The 21,584-nt window shown below is 43.4% G+C and overlaps 1 protein-coding gene across 1 annotated transcript; it reads right to left on the bottom strand.

The window, feature by feature from the left end:
* Window positions 1–545: 545 nt before the first annotated feature.
* On the bottom strand, window positions 546–12,916 carry LOC139573291 (BAR/IMD domain-containing adapter protein 2). Its single transcript, XM_071396569.1, has 15 exons — window positions 12,339–12,916; window positions 8,597–8,726; window positions 8,334–8,409; window positions 8,022–8,108; window positions 7,399–7,460; window positions 7,120–7,191; window positions 6,845–6,982; window positions 6,118–6,270; window positions 5,760–5,936; window positions 4,898–5,543; window positions 4,578–4,782; window positions 4,356–4,421; window positions 3,505–3,760; window positions 3,376–3,416; window positions 546–3,232 (listed from the first exon to the last, which is right to left on the bottom strand). The coding sequence occupies exons 2-15, from the start codon at window positions 8,642–8,644 to the stop codon at window positions 3,160–3,162; spliced, it is 2,100 nt and encodes a 699-aa protein (XP_071252670.1). The 5' UTR covers window positions 8,645–8,726; window positions 12,339–12,916; the 3' UTR covers window positions 546–3,159.
* Window positions 12,917–21,584: the final 8,668 nt, after the last annotated feature.

Below are 21,584 nucleotides of genomic sequence, written 5' to 3'. Positions count from 1 at the left end.
ATCATCAAGAACATAGACTACTGGGGCCTCCCGAGTGGCGCAGTGGTCTAGCTGCCTAGCTGTGCCACTAGAGTCCAGGCTCTGTCGCAGCGGGCCGTGACCGAGAGACCCATGGGGCGTGGCACAATTGGCCCAGCGTCGTCCGGGCTCGGGAGGGTTTGGCCGGCAGAGATGTTCTTGTCCCATTGCGCTCTAGCGACTCCTGTGGCAGCCAGGGCACAATGCACGGTGCAGTGTTTCCTCCGACACATTGTTGCGGCTGGTTAAGCGGGCAATTGTGTCAAGAAACAGTGCGGCTGGGTTGTGTTTTGGAGTCCGTACGGGAGTTGCAGCGATGGGACAAGACTAACTACCAATTGGTAAAATCAAAAAAATACTACTGAAACTATTGCCTACTGTAAAATTGTACTGATTATGTGCATAGGGATTTATGGATTAAGGAGTATAAGGCATTTGTGGCCACTCAATTCAACTGAAGCCGAGGAGATTTTAAATCAAATACCTGCAAAATGGTTTGGTTGTTCAATGCGAAGATGAACACTGGGTATAGTGATTAACATATTTATTGAAGTATTCATTGGAAAGAAATACAATAACAGTGGTATCAGGAATGTCTGTAAGGTTTTATACTGTGACCATGATTGTTGTGTGTCTCAGAAAGGCAATGCTGTTTTAAAGAGAAAAAAGCTACAGATGAAGTAACAAAAAAAGAATATAACAAAACAAATTAAAAGACTGAAATAAAAGTAGGGGCAGAGGCAATTGTTTCATTCTTAAACACGTACTAACAGAGGCATCCTGAATATAAGATCCTGAATTGTCACCACAGCATCATTTTTCTTTTGCCTTTTACAACTGGATCCCATTCTCATATAGCTAGATTGACATTGAAAGGTCATATTTTGAAGAAGGTTAGGATGGTGAAAAGAAAAGGTGCAAGGTTAAGGAAAAACAAAATTAAACAAGATCAAAAACATTTTTGTTGTTGTTGCAATTTGTACAAACATAAGTAAACTTCAACTATGTGATTTCAATATACTCAGTATTTAAATCAACAGCAATGTTATTTATTGAGTGTTAGAATTACCATAGAAAGAAAGTCAATCATTTCACAGGCTAGGTTAGAGATGCAACTTAATACGATACAGAAACATGAGGAGAGAAGGAACTATACACTGTAAGGTCCGGAAATCAGAATAAAGATCATACAGAGAAACTCAACTTTCCTAGCCACATATTTCCACCCTGAATCTCTCAACTGCAGTTTTCTAGATGACAGAGACACTAGCGAGATACCAGATGACAGACTAGAGAGATACCAGACATGGAGAAAGCGAGAGAAAAATACTACTTTCTACATCTAGTTTACCATTGACACTTGCTCACACACTGTTCCACTTTCCAAATACTTTCCTCAACACTTTCAAAGTTAGACTTCATAAACACAATCAGTCTTCACCCTTTAAATAAGGTTCTGTACGGTTTGCAATTGGTAAACGTGCAGCTAAAATCTGCTAGATATGAACAATCTGTTGGAGTCGAATTCTAAATCAATCGAGAAGACACTAGTAAAAACAAACGAGCTGAATCCATATCTTTTCTTATACATTTATCCCTCAACACAATGCCAATTTCTCAAACCTACTTTCCAGGAAAACCCATCCTCCAAACCCTCCACTGTTTCTTTCCTCTTCTACCTGTCCAATACAAATAGAAGTACAGTTCACCCCACAGGGATGCATTGTTACAGATGTAAGATCTTCATTTTAGCCAGTTGCAGGAAAATAATCCTGCAGCAACAAGAAATGTGAATTAATCTACATTTTTGTAGGGGTTGATAGACACACTTTAGAAGCCTTTTTAAAACTAAAATACACTACAAGTTTGCATTTCCTGCAATGCAGGAACATTCTCACCAACAAAAGAGTGATCAAATAAAGATCCTACATCTGTACTGTTGCTCCTTCTTACTTCTATTAATACGTTTCTGTAGATAACAGAGACTCTTGAAGGTAAACGTTCAATACAATCTACACATCCCAAACTAGCAGCAATAGCTTTGCAATGCAACATATTTCTGTGTATAACATATCATATCAATTGCCTTTGTAAATTGATCAGTTGATCTTAAAAATATAATTCCTTATACAAATCCTACCTCACATTAAAACAAATTATTATTTAAAAAATATTGGTGTTTAAACTTGAACTATTTCCTACCCAGCATTGTGCTGATGACATCAGTAAGCAACATCAATACACTTTTCTTTAAATCTTCATTCAGAGAACATGTAAATTAAGTTGTACAAAGTGATTGGTAGGTCTGCACTTATCGTGAAAATACATCTGCCTAGCTAACAATGTGTTTACACATACTCTTATTGAATCCCAACAATGAAAAAAAAAATATGACAATTCTTCAACATGTTTGGATTTTCCTGGATCATACACACATATCTCTGCACAACTCTTCTCAAAAATCCTCCTCAATGAAAATACTGATAAAACAGGAGCCTGTCCTTTAAGACAATTCCTAATGGTACAAGTAAAGTACGCTATAATTCATTAAACTATTACCCGACTACAGGCTGCTACCAGGAACCAGTCCCTGAATGGGTACAGACAAAAAAACATAATAAACATTTTCTATCAAGGTTACTTCTAGAAAAGTGTTGTAAAATGAAAAGAACATTATACAATTATCAGTAATGCCCAGGGCTCAAATGTTAATGTTGGACATTTCGACAAAATGGCCCTCATCTGTTTGTGTTTTTACTAACATCACAGAGCTTGTCAAATTCCAACTCACACTCATCTTTTTACTCTATAATTCTCAAATACTATGGTGGATTTTTATTCAAGATCTCATTTTGTCCAAAGGGTCTTTGACAATTACTGTTGTCACTCAAATTTCAGCTTTGATTCTTCAAAATAACACCACATAAGTGTCTGTATTTTGACTTAGGCCTGATTAATACACATCTAATCAGCACTTGTAAATAACCAACATGAACAGAAAGGTTTACTTAAGGCTTTCTCTTAAGGCTCAACAGTTGAGAACTCAACCAACACAGTTACTGGACTGAGAACAAATTCCAAACACATGAATGTTTCCTATTAACACCTCTCCATTGGTTGCCTGTTCAAGGAGACCATGTCCTATTCGATGATGGGTGCAGAGCGATCGTTGGTCACCGTCTTTCTGAGCCGGACATGGGCAAATGGGTTGGTCCTGCCAGGGAGACAATGTGCATATCAGGCATGACAGAAGCTTAGACACGTTTATCGACAGTCATCTATCTAAAGTGGACCAGAGTTGGTGACTACTGCAATGCACTATGTCTACTGTTTAAATAATATAATGAATGCATTTACCAGGTTGGGGAGGGTGGAGGAGAGGCGAAGTCTGAGGAGAGCTGTAGTAAAAGCGATGAAGATCCTAGTGTTATTAACCCATTACATATCATATCTACATTATATTCTGTCATTATAAGCCATCTATACCTCTTGCATCAGCATTGACAGAGCCGGTCGGTCAGGGGGCCCTGCCCACTCAACCCCTTCACCTCTGACCTTCGGCCTCAGGCTGACCTGGTTGGAGTCGGCCATGCTGTATGGGCGCGGGCGGAAGGTGCTGACCCTCTGAGGGGGGAACGAGCGCTCCTCCTCGGACTCAGGGGTCAGGGCAGGCAGGCCAGGGGAGACCAGCTTGTCTAACTGACCCGTACTGGTGCTGTTGACCTTAGAGAGGAGCGGGGAGCTGGAGAGAAACCATTGGTAAATGGTTCATTTTCCAAGTGTCTTGCTCAACTCAATATCCTTAATGACAATAGCAGGCATATTGTTCTGACATTTCAGACTGAGGATAAATGGAGGAAAGTGGTCATGCTAACTCATCAACTGTACTGTTGATCTTGGAGAGCAAAGGAGACCTGCGAGGTGGTAGAAGATTAGGACAGAGCTTAGGCAGATGGAAAGAATGATGGTCATTAATTTTTATTCCTCTCTAAAGGATGGACACATCAAAATGACAATGACACTTAGAGAAAAAAAACAGCATATCTGTGTCAGTGTCAGTGGTCTCTCTCAGCTTCCTGTGAATAAGCCAAAATCACCACTGCCAGTTTGTAGACATCGCTATCGTACTGACAGACAACGTTGTTGGCAGCGCTGCAGCTAGGCTGTTAGATCAGAGTCAATACAGGGAAGGGTGGAGAGCATAGCGGAAGGATTTCTAGAGTTACAGTGTCAAGATTTAATCATAACCCTACAAGTTGACTTCCATTTAAGACAATAACATTTTGAGGAATGAAATGACAATATCATAACAGTTTCTTGTTTCTATGGTGACAGACCTGCTGTCGAGGGGATCCAAGGTGTTGGGGTAGGGCTGAGTGTAGGAGAAAGGGAACCAGCCTTTCCTGTAAGGTAGAGAGAGAGGAATTGTTTTGGTATTATCCGTATATAACCTAGAAAACCCATGGATTGGCTGAAGATGTAATTTCAGAACAGTCCTCAGTTGGTGTTTGAAGAATTGTAGGCTTTTGTACAGCTGAATGGTGGGTTCTGACTCTTACCGTCCCGTCCGTTCGTTCTGGCCATAGTGCCACCCGTCTCTGGGCTCAGAGATGAGGAGGCTGAGAGCGTCGCCTGGCAGGAAGTGAAGTAAGCAGGCCCCGCCCACTCCACTGCCCTCTGAACCCCCAGGAGCGTGGGCAAATATGGCTTCCACACGAGACGGGCTGGAGAGAGGGAGAACTCGGTCTCTGGGCAGAGTGGAACCTGGAAGATAGAGAGGGACAGAGGAGAGAATGTGAAATGAATTAAATAGACATCACATTGGGAAAGAAATGGACAAGATGGCAAATAAAAAGTGAAGGGGGGTATCAAAACCTACCCATAAACCCTCCCACCCGGGCCTCGCTGACTGGTCTCCTAGGCAAAGGCAGCGTAGATGTTCCATACATCTCCGCTGCCTTCATCAGCATGGGATTATGGGACAGCAATGGTGTGTTCCCTCCTCCTAGCACTCCCTGGTGGTGCAGCGAGGGGGTTATGGCTCTGGAGAGAGGTGCACTGTGGGGTAGTGGAGGACTGTGAGGGGCACTGAGGGACAGCGGCAGGGCCAGGCCCTGTAGGGAGGAGTAGGATGGGGAGCCCTGGCTGAGAGAAAGCACAGTGGAGGGGATCAGACTAGGAGAAAGGCTGGAGGTGCTGTTGGCCAGGAGAAGAGAGGTCTGCTGGGCTTGGCTGGAGCCAACCGTGGAGGAGGTGGAGGGAGTGTTAGCAGTAGTGATAGCATTAGCACTTATGTTGTTGTTAGCATTGGGGCTAGCTGAGACACTAATATGCGTGCTGGTCTGCTGAGGGGAGCCTGCCCCACTCCCTCCAATAGCCCCTCCAGTGGCAGCGAGGGAGCGGAAGGTCTGGGGTCCGGGGGAGTTTTGGGGAGGGGGGATGTCACTCTGGGAAGAAGAGGGGATGGGTCTCTGCTGCTGGGAGCCACCATTCAACAAGGGAGGCACCTCCTGTACGGACAGCCTCTGAAAGAGAGAAATGGTAAGAGAGAGAGATAAGACAGAGCGATGAGAAGAAACAATGGAATTTTGCTAAATGACTGAAAAACATCTGAATGCTGTCTAAATAACAGAATACCCTAATCTTATAATAATTTCACTTTATCTTCTTAAGTACATGTAATTCAGACATTTGCTGTGAATTCCTACTCATGAACTGAAACTGAAACCCCTTGCCCTCACCTGTTCTGGCTGTGCAGCACCCAGTTTAGCATGTCGGAGGAGATCAGCTATCCCAGATGCCCCAGAGCCCTGAGGGGCGGTGTGACGCAGCAGGTTGAGCGCCCGTTCAGGTAGTCTGGTTGGCTGGGAGCATGACTGTTGCCATGAGGACAGCTTCTGTGACAGGAGCTCTCTCACCTGGACACAGGGAGGAAGGAGAGGCAGGTTGGCAGATGGATGGGGGTCAGGGACAGTGTGTGTGTGTATGTGTGTGTGTGTGTGTGTGTGTGTGTGTGTGTGTGTGTGTGTGTGTGTGTGTGTGTGTGTGTGTGTGTGTGTGTGTGTGTGTGTGTGTGTGTGTGTGTGTGTGTGTGTGTACCTTGCAGTGGTAGTTGATGAGCAGCTTGGTGACGGAACACTGGCGGTCCACAAGGAAGCAGTATCGTCTCCTCTCCTCCGTCAGCGCTGAGCGGTAACCCACAGCAACCAGCGTGTCCAGCTCAGCCTGACGACGACTCATTAGCTCCACATACTGACAGAGGTTAGTAAACACACACATAGAAACGAATGCAGCATAACAGAGACAGCGGAGTAGGAGATATGTGACCTTTATAATACACTGTAGGGAGAGAGGCACAGCAGAGGGACCAAAAGGAAGAAGTGACATCATATCCTGTCTGCTGAGCAGCGATAAACTAAATCCTAATCACAAAATATTATCCCTCACCTTCCTTAACCTTTTCTTCCATTGTCCACCCCTTCTTATTTCCTGTTTTCTCATTCCTAAGATTTCTCCTCTTTCTCTTCCCTATCCCCCTTTTTTACTTCAGTAAGGACTGGAAGCCAAATCAGCTGAGCCAGATTGCTGTTAAATCTCATCCATACTTCCGCACACACAGACTGTACATACACACACACAAACACTTGACTGTGCCTTGTAATGCTGAGTAAGATGCTTTAGTCTGGTGGTGTTTCCAAGAAAATCCCACACAAATCTCAAGTGTCAAAACACAATTGTAAGTGTTTCAAAAATACACAAATGCATCGTTGAAACCTTACACTCAAAGCACTACTGACACAAAATGGTGTTGTTGGATGCCAGTTACCTGCATCTCCCTATCTCCGTACTTGTTGGGGTGGCGACTGCCCTGGCTCTTCCTGCGCAGCTTCTTGAGCTGTGATTGGCAGCGCTCGATAGATTCCGACTTCGACTTGCGCTCACTCTGATATTTCTTCAACGTGGCCTGAGATCGAGAGAGAACAGGAGCGAGAAAATCCGATTGAGAGACAGAGCAACAGATAGAAAAATAGTTTGTCAGAAAAGTGGTTGTGCTGTAGAGAGAAGGAAATATGTTAAAGGAAAATGCATAGATGAACTCACGGTAAGATATTTAATGTCCAACTCCAGCTTTTGCTCCAACTGGGACAGCAGCTCAGAATGGAACAGCTTCAACTGTAGATCATATTCCACCATCATTCATACAGCATCACAATATTTAACAATCAATCATATCACCACACACACACACACACACACACACACACACACACACACACACACACACACACACACACACACACACACACACACACACACACACACACACACACACACACACACACACACACACACACACACACACACACGGTAAACACTCACCACATCCTCCAGTTGAACCTGAATCTGCCTGTGCACCTCAGCCATCTGGAATAACGTGTCTCCTGGAATCCCCAAGAAGACACAGGATACAGAGAATACGTCATCAACACAGGGATACAGAGTGGGATAAAAGGGCTGGGGGAAAAAACACTTGTTGTGACTTCACATTGTCTGTATGTGCAATATTGTGTCTGAGGTGTCAGATCAATAAAGTAGTATCTTATCTCACCTGGAGCTGTTAACTGACTGAATGATTGTATCTCTCAACTTCTCAGCCTATGATGTCAGCTGTGAGTCTGCCAATGAGGTAAAGGCTGTGTGTCTCTCTCCCACAGCACAGTAGTTTGTGGTGTCTGGCATCTCTCCCTCCCTCCCCGACTGTTTGCAGCATTACAATGAGATCATGTGGTGTTGTTAATCTCTCAACAATCACCCCACTCTCTCCCTCTTCCTCAGTTCCCTCACGCTCGCTCTCTCTCTCTCAGTTCCCTCCCTCCCTCACTCACTCCCTACTTTCTCTCGTTCCTCCACTCTCTAGCTCGCTTCTTGTCCCATAGTCCCTTAGTGTTTCTCACCCCACCCACCGGTCTCTCTCACTCTCATACACCCACCCAGTCACTCACCCAGTTCTTTGGACCCTTGGCTGTCGCTGGCCAGTTCTCCCAGTTTGACCAGACCATCGAAGTATCCCTTGGCTGCTACCGTCACTCCTGAGAGGAAAACACCTTTCAGTGAGGGGCACCATGTAACAAAGACCCTCTAAATGGGCTTTAGGATCGGGCCTGCGTGGAATGCAGCTTCTATGCCAGAAACCAGAGAGCCATCATTAAAATGTCCAAACAAACATGCCCTACCAACATGCCCACCCAACGCCACTAGACATACTATACCACACATTATACAGTATACTGTGTGCACACCACTCTCTCTCTCACCTGTCAGGGCTTTCTCATAGTGTTTCCCCATGGTCACAAAGTTCTTCAGACTGGGGTTGAACTGGTCCAGAATCCCCTACAACACACATGACAACAAGAGACAATATTCATGTCTCCTCTTCAACTTACCACTTAGTCACAGTCTGTGATCATTGCTGCTAGCAGACTGAGTTTCAACAAAAGCGTTATATAGGGCACTCGCCTGACTACATCTACAGACTAATTCATTGCTCTTGGAGACAACAAACCTACACACACTGTACCTTATACACGTTTTCTGTCATCTTGTTGACCTCGTCTGAACGAGACATGGTGTTTCAGAATGTTTATGTTTTGTAGTCTCCTCCCCTGTATCTTAGGGTATTAGGCTTTACAACAGCAGACTGAAGTCCCCTGGAAACACAAAGATGGAGAGAAACAAGTGTTGGCAGGTAGCCTAGCGGTTAAGAGTGTTGGGTCAGTAACCAAAAGGTTTCTGGTTCAAATCCCAGAACAGACTAGGTGAAGAATCTGTTGATGTGCCCTTGAGCAAGCACTTATCCATAGGAACATACAGGAGTAATTAGGGTTAAGAGTGTCTGTTAAATAACTGAAATGTACAATTAATTCAAGTATAAAGAACTTCTGAGAGGTCTAACCAGACAACCAAGAGAGGTATTCATGCCGAGGTGTTTGGAGATGACCTGGCAAATCAAACTCACCCATACCGAGTGAGATGGAGGGTTTTCATCAGTGGTCTATGATCCATACAGGAGGCAATGACCAGACAGCTTATTCCTAAACTACCACCCTGCATACCCAACATGCTTGTGCTGTGACCCATCTTTTAGAGTTGTTTGGGACTGTGTCAAGTCTATCCCCAAGACTTCTAGCCGTGACCCAAGAGGAATAAACCACAGCCCACCAGTGGGTCCGGAGCCAGTCTTTGGGAACCCCGGCTGCTCCTCATCAAGAGGGTGACCTTCCAGAGCTAACGACTGGAAAAGTTGACTTTGTCCTGCTCCATTATCCGATATGGGTCAACATTTTTCATGTAATCTCTGTAGGATAACAAAGGAGGGCTGTAAGGGGAAAAGCTGAGTTGAGCGTGACTTTAGCCATTTAATCCAGGGGGGAATTCTGTCACCGAACAGCTTGGTCAGTTCAGCAACGGTTCTCTCTCTGTGGTCCAATGTTTATTCAGCGCCATGACACTTGTGCCTGGTGTTGGAAAAGTCCATTGTTCTTATCTGAGGGGTTATGACTGGTCTGAAACAAACTGATAGCAGAAACCTTTGGGTTGCCCTAATGTAGGGTAGTGATAAAGTAATTGGTGGACTCAATCGCAAAAGTTAAGAAGTGCTGTGTTATTCACATCCATATGGAAGCAGGACATACAACCTCAGGGCCTGGAATCAAAGGAGGGTCTGACTGCTGTTTTAAGACACGTTTTGGTAATAAAGTTTTATGGGGGGGGTTCTACGTTTTTTTTACTTCATAACTCAGACGCAGAAGTAATAACAGACGTCCAGATGTATCACAGATCACATGACCTAAGCAAAATACACCAGGGTATCACTGTATAATACATGGTGTCTGCAGTGGTGGAGCACCTACTGGAAAAAACAGCATTTGTTACTCTAACATATAATCCAATCAAAGTATTTGTCACATGCACAGGATACAGGACGTTTAAACGGTACAGTGAAATGCTTACTTGCAAGCTATAGCACACTGAGTAACAGGCCATTCTAACTGCTCCACTATAATGCCTAACTTATTACATGACACAATCAGAAGATTGGTAATATAGACCACTTTAGGCAATACTTGTGTCATGCCTATGACACTTCATTACATGGGTTGGTGGAAATAGAGTGGGCAGAATAGACATAGTTCTGATACGGTATTATAGAACGTCTCAGAAATAATTCTAGTCATTCAAGTTATATTCTGTAAACCTACAGTACTCTAGCCATGATGAATGTACAGTGGCTCTCACACAAGCCTCTTCTCTCTAGTGTTACAGCACGGTGGTCCTCGTGTGGGACAACAACACACACACATCTGACTTCACTCTACACTAAGGCTCACACATGCTCCTTTCAGACAACATCCTGTGTGTGTGGCATTCTGCAGCATGTCATGCATTGGCTCACTTGTTGATGTCAGTGGATGGTCATTGGGTAGACAGACATGTGTTGGGTAACACTGAGCGGTCAGGCTGCTGTTGAATAGACCTGATGATATCATTTGATTCCACAGATGTATGGGTTACAGCTCTGTACAGTACAATCGACCTCCTATGGACTTTTTGCATTGTTACCAATGTTCAAGGAGGCTCTGAGCTTATGTTAAAGATGTCCTCTAGCAATTTGACGTTTTCCTGTTGAATATCCCAAGTATAAATACAGTAATGTACACACACTTGAGGGTCATTTTTGGGGAGCAAAATTGTTTGTTTTTTTTAGACACAACTCCAAACGTCAAGGAGTAGGGCATTCAAGGAGTTACCCTTACAGAAAAAAACACGTGTAAAATCTTGATTTCAAGTGAAATTTCACATATGAAATCATGTGAAAATGTGTTTTTGGAAAACTTCAAATGTGATCACGTTTTCACATGCATAGTTTCATGTTATCACATATTGCTTTCCATGTTGTCACACGTTATCGCATTAACTTCACAATTCACATGTGATCACGTGAAATTCATGTGGTTTTTCCTGTAAGGGTTGGTCTGAGGTGATGTCATTGGACTCCCCCCTTGTTTGAGGAACAGTAGAGGAGCAATAGAGAACCAAAGAGGAAAGGCCCACACCCCACTTGTGTCATGTCATATCTGGACCACCTATTGAGATGTGCCTTTTGGTAAGTAAATCAGGTGTTGTGTGAGGAGAAAAGGAGACTGGAGTAAGCAGAAGTGCACAAAGAACTTATCAATATCTGAAGAAATCCAATGAAGAATTTCCTTGATCAATATCCTATTGTTGACCGGGCAGAAACACATTTTTTTGGGGTGTCGGGTAGCCTAGTGGTTGGAGCATTGGGCCAGTAACCGAAAAAGTTGCTGGATCGAATCCAGAGCTGACAAGGTAAAAATCGGTCTTTCTGCCCCTGAACAAGGCAGTTATTAACCTACTGTTCCCTGGTAGGCTGTCATTGTAAATAAGAATTTGTTCTTAACTGACTTGCCTAGATAAATAGAGGTTCAATTAAAAACCCAGGACTTCTTTCTAGCCAACTCAACACACTACCTCTGGTTCCCCACGAGAGCTGATCTACAATCAGTTATGCTTGTTATGTCCTGATGGTTAGGATTGGGGTTTGGTAAACTGAAAAGTTAATCTGCAGATGGAGGCACATTCTCAAGGTCCAATTTATTTATTTATTAATTTCTTGTTATTCAAACCAGGTTGGTCAATTGGGAACCAATTTTCATATGCAATGACAACATAGCCAAATATAGAATTACACAGCAAAACTATAATCAATGTACTAAAACACAAATGACCTGAAACAGCTTTTGTAATATAGGTATTGAAATACAATTTTTACATTTTGTTGCCAAAGATGTTTCAGAAACAGCTACTAGGCCTACATAACGTCAACAACTGAAAAACTCCTGCAGAGCTTGTCAACAGTTAAGTGATTAGTCTGGTTTTGGCAACAATTACAAATGTGACAGAGATGTAACATCATAGGTGAAACAAATGTCACAAACAAATGTCTGTGAAACAGGAACATTATAAACAGATTGGAGGATGTGAGGTTGTGTTTATCACTTTGACTCTTATTGGCATACATAACTAAAATACGAGACATCCTCTCTAAACCAAGTTAAACGAATTATCGAGACGTAAAAGTGGACGAAATGAGAGACATTACTCTCGAAGCAAATCAGTATCACCAGTCAAAAGCCTCATTCAGCAACACCTGTTGATCTCTAGGCCTACATATAAAACTCACCGCAATTCATTCAAAGTTAGATAAGCAGCAAAATAGTTGATACAAAGTGGAATTGTACCTTTTCTGAGCTCATTGTTGAAAAAAAAAACAGATGACCGAAACGCCGTTTGTCTTTTTTTTTCTTTTCTTCTACTGCTTTCCCCTTCGTTAGTGGGGGGTTGTTCACCCAGCAGCGCACTAAATCTCAATCTCCCCCCCGCCTTCGCTCTCTCTCTCTCCCTTTTTTAATTTTTACTCACACAAATCGGCGTCAGACTTTTGGTGCTGTTCTGTACCTCTACTCACTGTTGAGCGGATTAGCAACATGCCTTCACGCGCACACCCCGGACAGAAAATTCACCGCGAATTAACCCCCTGACCGCTGCATCAAACTCCCTACGGTTAGAAGCCTCAGTTCTCTTCCGTTCTCTGTCTCTCTTTACCACTCTGTCTCTCTTTATCACTCTCCCTTTCTCTCACAATGTCCTCACTCTCGTTCACTCTCTCTCTCGCTCACTATCCCTCTCTTTCTCCCTCTCCTTCACTCACTCACTCACTCGGGCAGAATAACAATGAGCAAACGGGACCCGGGCTGAATAGCGGTAGAGAGAATAATGACTTGAAACTTTTTAAAGCAAGGATGGCAGACCCCGCAGTCACGTATCATTGGCCTACATCCGCCACCCCCTTCTCACATTCCCTCCATTCATTCTCTTAAGTGGGCAGTAGCCCTTTGGTTTATTAATCACATAATATTAAATATGTTGCCTATAGCCTATTACTTTAAACATGTTTTTGGGTGAGAGTGATAAATCAATAGGAGTAAAACATATTTGGCTAAAAACGTTATAATTATATATTTTTTTTTTTACAAAAACATTCAATACTTTTCAGGTGATTCATCTATTTGGTATGTCAAGGGGTTGAGCCAGGGTTGAAGATCAGTCTAAAGCAAAGGTTAGTGTTAGAGTTATGCCAAGATTATGGTTAGAGTTAGGGTTATGCAAGGCTAGGGGAGGGGAGGGATCCCATTTCCTTGTGCTGCCCTCAGGAGGTAATTCCTTGAGTGAAATCCATGGTAAAAAAGGTGAATCATTATGCCAAGATTAGGGTTATGGTTATGCCAAAATGGGTTAGGATTAGGGTTAGTGTTAGGAGTGTTAGGGTTGTGGTTGAGGCTAGGGTTAGGGTTAAACATATAGCTTTGGGTCAGTTTAATTGTGTTGTAGTAGCTACCACTGACCAACAGATGGCAGTTGTGTGACGATAATCAGTGCAGTGCAACAAGCAGAACAGAAGCTGCTCATGAATTGGTCCATTTGGTAACTACAGTGGGAATAGATGTGAAACTGGGTTTGTGGTTCTGTGTCATTAGGTCTAGCTCTATGGAGGTGTTGGCCTGCTAGTATAGGTGGTTGATTGTCTGGTCTCGTGAGCCGGTGCCCTGGCACCTTGTATCTGAGCTGTAAAGCGGTTTGTCTCTGTTCACTTCCTCAGGCCTACTTTAAGACTGATTGACGCACAACATATTGACAAACGGCAGCACTACTGGCCTAATAAACACCAGAATAACTCATCTAGATCTCTCTTTCTCTCGAGGTCTCTCACAGTCTTTCTTTCTCTGTCTGTTTCTTATTCAATTCAGTTCAAAGGGCTTTCTTGGCATGGGAAACATATGTTTACATTGCCAAAGCAAGTGAAATAGATCATAAACAAAAGTGAAATAAACAATATAAAACGAACAGTAAATATTACACTCACCAAGGTTCCAAAGGAATAGAGACATTTCAAATGTCATAATATGGCTATATACAGTACAGTGTTGTAAAGATGTGCAAATAGTTTAAGTACAAAAGGGAAAATAAATAAACATAAATATGGGTTGTATTTACAATGGTGTTTGTTCTTCATTGGTTGCCCTTTTCTTGTGGCAACAGGTCACAAATCTCGCTGCTGTGATGGCACACTGTGGTATTTCACCCAATAGATATGGGAGTTTATCAAAATTGGATTTGTTTTTGAATTCTTTGTGGGTCTGAGTATGTCTCTCTCTCTATCTAGCTCTTACTAGCTCTGCATTATTATGTCTCCCTCTGTCCCTCTCTCGGTCACATCCTGATCGCACACATCCGCTGCATCAGTGTCACGTTCTACTGAGGCTGACTTCTCTCTTGGAACTTGAAGGAAGTCTACCGTGTGTGACGCTAGATGTGGGTCACCTAGAGCTGTTTTCCTGGACAATGTCCCAGTGTGTCAAATGTGCACCTAAGGCCAATCTCAGGTATCTTGGATCAAACAGTCAATTATTATAAAGCCACATTTAGAGGGGGGGGGGGTCAATGTTCAAACCAAAGCAGGGGGGGACTCCACATGATTAGTGCATTTCCATTCTGGGTTTCTTACTGTATGTTGTGTTTACATTCAACAGCAGCTAGGCATCACATGATCATGCATAGTGTTGACGTCAGACAGAAGGACCAAGGACACGGATGGTAAACACATGATTCTGCCAGTGTCTGTCGGTGCTGTTGAGTATCTTCGACTAAAATGTTAGACTCAACGTTCCTATTTGTTGATAATATTGGCATCAGACTGCTGAAGGCACATGGACCAAGGACAGCAATGGTTGCTGTTATCGTATCCTCTAACTTCCTGATGTTGTGAGATTCTCTCTGGTGTTTACAGAACACTGGTGCTGTGAGATCAGGATACCAGGGATGGCTTAGAGAAGCAGTTTTAGCAGTGGTACTTCTGTCTTTGAGCTGTTCTTGTCTATTAATGTTCTGTATTATGTCATGTTTCATGTTTTGTGTGGACCCCAGGAAGAGTAGCTGCTGCTTTAGCAGGTATAAAAAATACTAAATACTCATTATATCACACAATCACCAGTATGCCTGACCTGGGGTGAGAGTTGTATCGAAGGACATGATCTAACAGTCTGTTATTATAAGGTGGAGGGTAAAGAAGACCAAAACAAACACAGGGCCAAATGTAGCACCTCAGACACTATAAATACCACACAGGCCTCAGATTGTGAATTTGACTTACAGGTCAATGTCACCTACTGTCTCAAATCAAATTAAATCCACATTTATTGGTCACATACACATGGTTAGCAGATGTTAATGCGAGTGTAGCGAAATGCTTGTGCTTCTGGGTTCCGACCATGCAGTAATATCTAACAAGTAATCTAACAATTTCACAACAACTACCTTTTACACACAAGTGTAAAGGAATGAATAAGAATAAGTACATATAAATATATGGATGAGCGATGGCCGAACGGCATAGGCAAGATGCAGTAGATGGTATAGAGTACAGTATATACATATGAGATGAGTAATGTAGGGTATGTACACATTATATAAAGTGGCATTGTTTAAAGTGACTAGTGATACATTTATTACATCCAATTTTTAATTATTAAAGTGGCTAGAGATTTGAGTCAGTATGTTGGCCGCAGCCACTCAATGTTAGTGATGGCTGTTTAACAGTCTGATGGCCTTGCGATAGAAGCTGTTTTTCAGTCTCTCGGTCCCAGCTTTGATGCACCTGTACTGACCTCGCCTTCTGAATGATAGCGGGGTGAACAGGCAGTGGCTCGGGTGGTTGTTGTCCTTGATGATCTTTTTGGCCTTCCTGTGACATCGGGTGGTGTAGGTGTCCTGGAGGGCAGGTAGTTTGCCCCCGGTGATGCGTTGTGCAGACCTCACTACCCTCTGGTGAGCCTTATGGTTGTGGGCGAAGCAGTTGCCGTTCCAGGCGGTGATACAGCCTGACAGGATGCTCTCGATTGTGCATCTGTAAAAGTTTGTGAGTGTTTTTGGTGACAAGCCAAATTACTTCAGCCTCCTGAGGTTGAAGAGGCACTGTTGCGCCTTCTTCACCACGCTGTCTGTGTGGGTGGACCATTTCAGTTTGTCCGTGATGTGTACGCCGAGAAACTTAAAACTTTCCACCTTCTCCACTACTGTCCCGTCGATGTGGATATGGGGGTGCTCCCTCTGCTGTTTCCTGCAGTCCACAATCATCTCCTTTGTTTTGTTGACGTTGAGTATCTGTAAGTATGTAACCAGGCATTCATCTCTCATTATGTAAGGAGATCACAGTGACTTATCGCTTCACACTGGGATTGACTCATTGGGTTATATGTACGAAGTTCTATGACAAAATTCCACCAGGGATATTTTATGGCAGAATTGTCATGGTGTTCCAGAATTCTCATGATGTTCTATGGCAGAATTGTCATGGTGTTCCAGAATTCTCATGATGTTCTATGGCAGAATTGATGTCATGTGCTTATAGGTGTGTGTCTCTCTCTTTTTCGGTTACAGTCCTCTGTGACAGTACAGTGTCGTGTGTGCCTGTTACAGTGCAATGTCGTGTGTGTCTGTGTAACAGTGCAGTGTGTATGTCTTTGTCTGTCTGTGACAGTGCAGAGTGTGAGGTATTTCCTGAACAGTCACCCTGAGTGTACCATGTGTTGGAGGATAATAAAAGCTAACCAGGTTGTTCACCACCTCTCAGAGAGGGATTCTGCTTCAATCTGCCTAATCTGATCAAATGGGATATGATTAAGTGTGAGTGCTGGCACGGTGTCTCAACGCCAGCTGGCCTGACCAGATGGCATCTTATATAGTAAGGCATCTACAGAATTCTACTTTCATGTGGAATAAACTCTGTAATTATTAGATACAATTCAACCTTGGTCTCTCTTGGAAATGTGAAGTGTGAATTCAGTTTGATTAAAGCACTCTCCAATTCTATGATTAATTATCATTATAGTTCAATTCTACTCCATTATGTATTCCAGTGAATGACAACAGTCGTGGCAGTCAGGACGTCAACATCATCATCAGTTAGAACTCTAATAAATGTTTACTTGTTGAAGACTAATCTCGGTTAACACAGAGCTAAAATCTTGCGTAATTTGGTCAGATGCACAGTTTGTGTTTAGTCTGTCCACAAGAGATTAGTTGAAGACCAAGAGTTAAACATGGCCAGCTAGTTGAGTGTATAGACAGTCGTATTTAACTACAGTGCATTTGGAAAGTATTCAGAACCCTTGACATTTTCCACATTTTGTTACATTACAGCCTTATTCTAAAACATATGAATACATTTTTTCCCTCATCAATCTACACACAATACCCATAGCGAAAAGAAAAAAAAACAGAAATTCCTTATTTACATAAGTATTCAGATCCTTTACTAGGAAACTCGAAATTGAGCTCAGGTGCATCCTGTTTCCATTGATCATCCTTGAGATGTTTCTACAACTTAATTGGAGTCCATCTATGGTAAATTTAATTGATTGGACATGATTTGGAAAGGCACACACCTGTCTATATAAGGGCTCACAGTTGACAGTGCATGTCAGAGCAAAAACCAAGCCATGAGGTTAAAGGAATTGTCCGTAGAGCTCCGAGACAGGATCCTGTCGAGGCACAGATCTGGGGAAGGGTACCAAAAAATGTCTGCAGCATTGAAGATCCCCAAGAACACAGTGGCCTCCATCATTCTTAAAATGGAAGAAGTTTGGATCCACCAAGACTCTTCCTAGAGCTGGTAGCCCGGTCAAACTAAGCAATTGAGTGAGAAGGGCCTTGGTCAGGGAGGTGACCAAGAACCTGATGGTCACTCTGACAGAGCTCCAGAGTTCCTCTGTGGAGATGGGAGAACCTTCCAGAAGGACAACCATCTCTGCAGCACTCCACCAATCAGGCCTTTATGGTAGAGTGGCCAGATGGAAGCTACTCCTCAGTAAAAGGCACATGACAGTCCGCTTGGAGTTTGCCAAAAGGCACCTAAAGAACTCTCAGACCATGAAAAACAAGATTCTCTGGTCTGATGAAACCAAGATTGAACTCTTTGGCCTGAATGCCAAGCGTCACGTCTGGAGGAAACCTGACACCATCCCTACGGTGAAGCATGGTGGTGTCAGAATCATGCTGTGGGGATGTTTTTCAGCGGAAGGGACTGGGAGACTAGTCCGGATCGAGGGAAAGATTAACGGAGCAAAGTACAGAGAGATCCTTGATGAAAACCTGCTCTAATATATATATATATATATATATACAGTGGGGAGAACAAGTATTTGATACACTGCCGATTTTGCAGGTTTTCCTACTTACAAAGCATGTAGAGGTCTGTCATTTTTATCATAGGTACACTTCAACTGTGAGAGACGGAATCTAAAACAAAAATCCAGAAAATCACATTGTATGATTTTTAAGTAATTAATTTGCATTTTATTGCATGACATAAGTATTTGATCACCTACCAACCAGTAAGAATTCCGGCTCTCACAGACCTGTTAGTTTTTCTTTAAGAAGCCGTCCTGTTCTCCACTCATTACCTGTATTAACTGCACCTGTTTGAACTCGTTACCTGTATAAAAGACACCTGTCCACACACTCAATCAAACAGACTCCAACCTCTCCACAATGGCCAAGACCAGAGAGCTGTGTAAGGACATCAGGGATAAATTGTAGACCTGTACAAGGCTGGGATGGGCTACAGGACAATAGCCAAGCAGCTTGGTGAGAAGGCAACAACTGTTGGCACAATTATTAGAAAATGGAAGAAGTTCAAGATGACGGTCAATCACCCTCGGTCTGGGGCTCCATGCAAGATCTCACCTCGTGGGGCATCAATGATCATGAGGAATGTGAGGGATCAGCCCAGAACTACACGGCAGGACCTGGTCAATGACCTGAAGAGAGCTGGGACCACAGTCTCAAAGAAAACCATTAGTAACACACTACGCCGTCATGGATTAAAATCCTGCAGCGCACGCAAGGTCCCCCTGCTCAAGCCAGCGCATGTCCAGGCCCGTCTGAAGTTTGCCAATGACCATCTGGATGATCCAGAGGAGGAATGGGAGAAGGTCATGTGGTCTGATGAGACAAAAATAGAGCTTTTTGCTCTAAACTCCACTCGCCGTGTTTGGAGGAATAGAAGGATGAGTACAACCCCAAGAACACCATCCCAACCGTGAAGCATGGAGGTGGAAACATCATTCTTTGGGGATGCTTTTCTGCAAAGGGGACAGGACGACTGCACCGTATTGAGGGGAGGATGGATGGGGCCATGTATCGCGAGATCTTGACCAACAACCTCCTTCCCTCAGTAAGAGCATTGAAGATGGGTCGTGGCTCGGTCTTCCAGCATGACAACGACCCGAAACACACAGCCAGGGCAACTAAGGAGTGGCTCCGTAAGAAGCATCTCAAGGTCCTGGAGTGGCCTAGCCAGTCTCCAGACCTGAACCCAATAGAAAATCTTTGGAGGGAGCCGAAAGTCCGTATTGCCCAGCGACAGCCCCGAAACCTGAAGGATCTGGAGAAGGTCTGTATGGAGGAGTGGGCCAAAATCCCTGCTGCAGTGTGTGCAAACCTGGTCAAGAACTACAGGAAACGTATGATCTCTGTAATTGCAAACAAAGGTTTCTGTACCAAATATTCAGTTCTGCTTTTCTGATGTATCAAATACTTATGTCATGCAATAAAATGCAAATTAATTACTTAAAAATCATACAATGTGATTTTCTGGATTTTTGTTTTAGATTCCTTCTCTCACAGTTGAAGTGTACCTATGATAAAAATTACAGACCTCTACATGCTTTGTAAGTAGGAAAACCTGCAAAATTGTCAGTGTATCAAATACTTGTTCTCCCCACTGTATATATATACAGTGGGGAGAACAAGTATTTGATACACTGCCGATTTTGCAGGTTTTCCTACTTACAAAGCATGTAGAGGTCTGTAATTTTTATCATAGGTACACTTCAACTATGAGAGACGGAATCTAAAACAAAAATCCAGAAAATCACATTGTATGATTTTTAAGTAATTAATTTGCATTTTATTGCATGACATAAGTATTTGATACATCAGAAAAGCAGTACTTAATATTTGGTACAGAAACCTTTGTTTGCAATTACAGAGATCATACGTTTCCTGTAGTTCTTGACCAGGTTTGCACACACTGCAGCAGGGATTTTGGCCCACTCCTCCCTACAGATCTTCTCCAGATCCTTCAGGTTTCGGGGCTGTCGCTGGGCAATACGGACTTTCAGCTCCCTCCAAAGATTTTCTATTGGGTTCAGGTCTGGAGATTGGCTAGGCCACTCCAGGACCTTGAGATGCTTCTTACGGAGCCACTCCTTAGTTGCCATGGCTGTGTGCTTCGTGTCGTTGTCATGCTGGAAGACCCAGCCACGACCCATCTTCAATGCTCTTACTGAGGGAAGGAGGTTGTTGGCCAAGATCTCGCGATACATGGCCCCATCCATCCTCCCCTCAATACGGTGCAGTCGTCCTGTCCCCTTTGCAGAAAAGCATCCCCAAAGAATGATGTTTCCACCTCCATGCTTCACGGTTGGGATGGTGTTCTTGGGGTTGTACTCATACTTCTTCTTCCTCCAAACACGGCGAGTGGAGTTAGACCAAAAAGCTCTATTTTTGTCTCATCAGACCACATGACCTTCTCCCATTCCTCCTCTGGATCATCCAGATGGTCATTGGCAAACTTCAGACAGGCCTGGACATGCACTGGCTTAAGCAGGGGGACCTTGCGTGCGCTGCAGGATTTTAATCCATGACGGCGTAGTGTGTTACTAATGGTTTTCTTTGAGACTGTGGTCCCAGCTCTCTTCAGGTCATTGACCAGGTCCTGCCGTGTAGTTCTGGGCTGATCCCTCACCTTCCTCATGATCATTGATGCCCCACGAGGTGAAATCTTGCATGGAGCCCCAGACCGAGGGTGATTGACCGTCATCTTGAACTTCTTCCATTTTCTAATAATTGCGCCAACAGTTGTTTCCTTCTCACCAAGCTGCTTGCCTATTGTCCTGTAGCCCATCCCAGCCTTGTGCAGGTCTACAATTTTATCCCTGATGTCCTTACACAGCTCTCTGGTCTTGGCCATTGTGGAGAGGTTGGAGTCTGTTTGATTGAGTGTGTGGACAGGTGTCTTTCATACAGGTAACGAGTTCAAACAGGTGCAGTTAATACAGGTAATGAGTGGAGAACAGGAGGGCTTCTTAAAGAAAAACTAACAGGTCTGTGAGAGCCGGAATTCTTACTGGTTGGTAGGTGATCAAATACTTATGTCATGCAATAAAATGCAAATTAATTATTTAAAAATCATACAATGTGATTTTCTGGATTTTTGTTTTAGATTCCGTCTCTCACAGTTGAAGTGTACCTATGATAAAAATTACAGACCTCTACATGCTTTGTAAGTAGGAAAACCTGCAAAATCGGCAGTGTATCAAATACTTGTTCTCCCCACTGTATATATTTTTTTTATACACTACCGG

This window comes from Salvelinus alpinus, chromosome 4 (genome assembly GCF_045679555.1).
Source record: "Salvelinus alpinus chromosome 4, SLU_Salpinus.1, whole genome shotgun sequence".
NCBI classification, from domain to species: Eukaryota; Metazoa; Chordata; class Actinopteri; order Salmoniformes; family Salmonidae; genus Salvelinus; species Salvelinus alpinus.
Note: the sequence above shows the minus strand (reverse complement) of the source record. Positions and strands in the feature narration are given on the sequence as shown.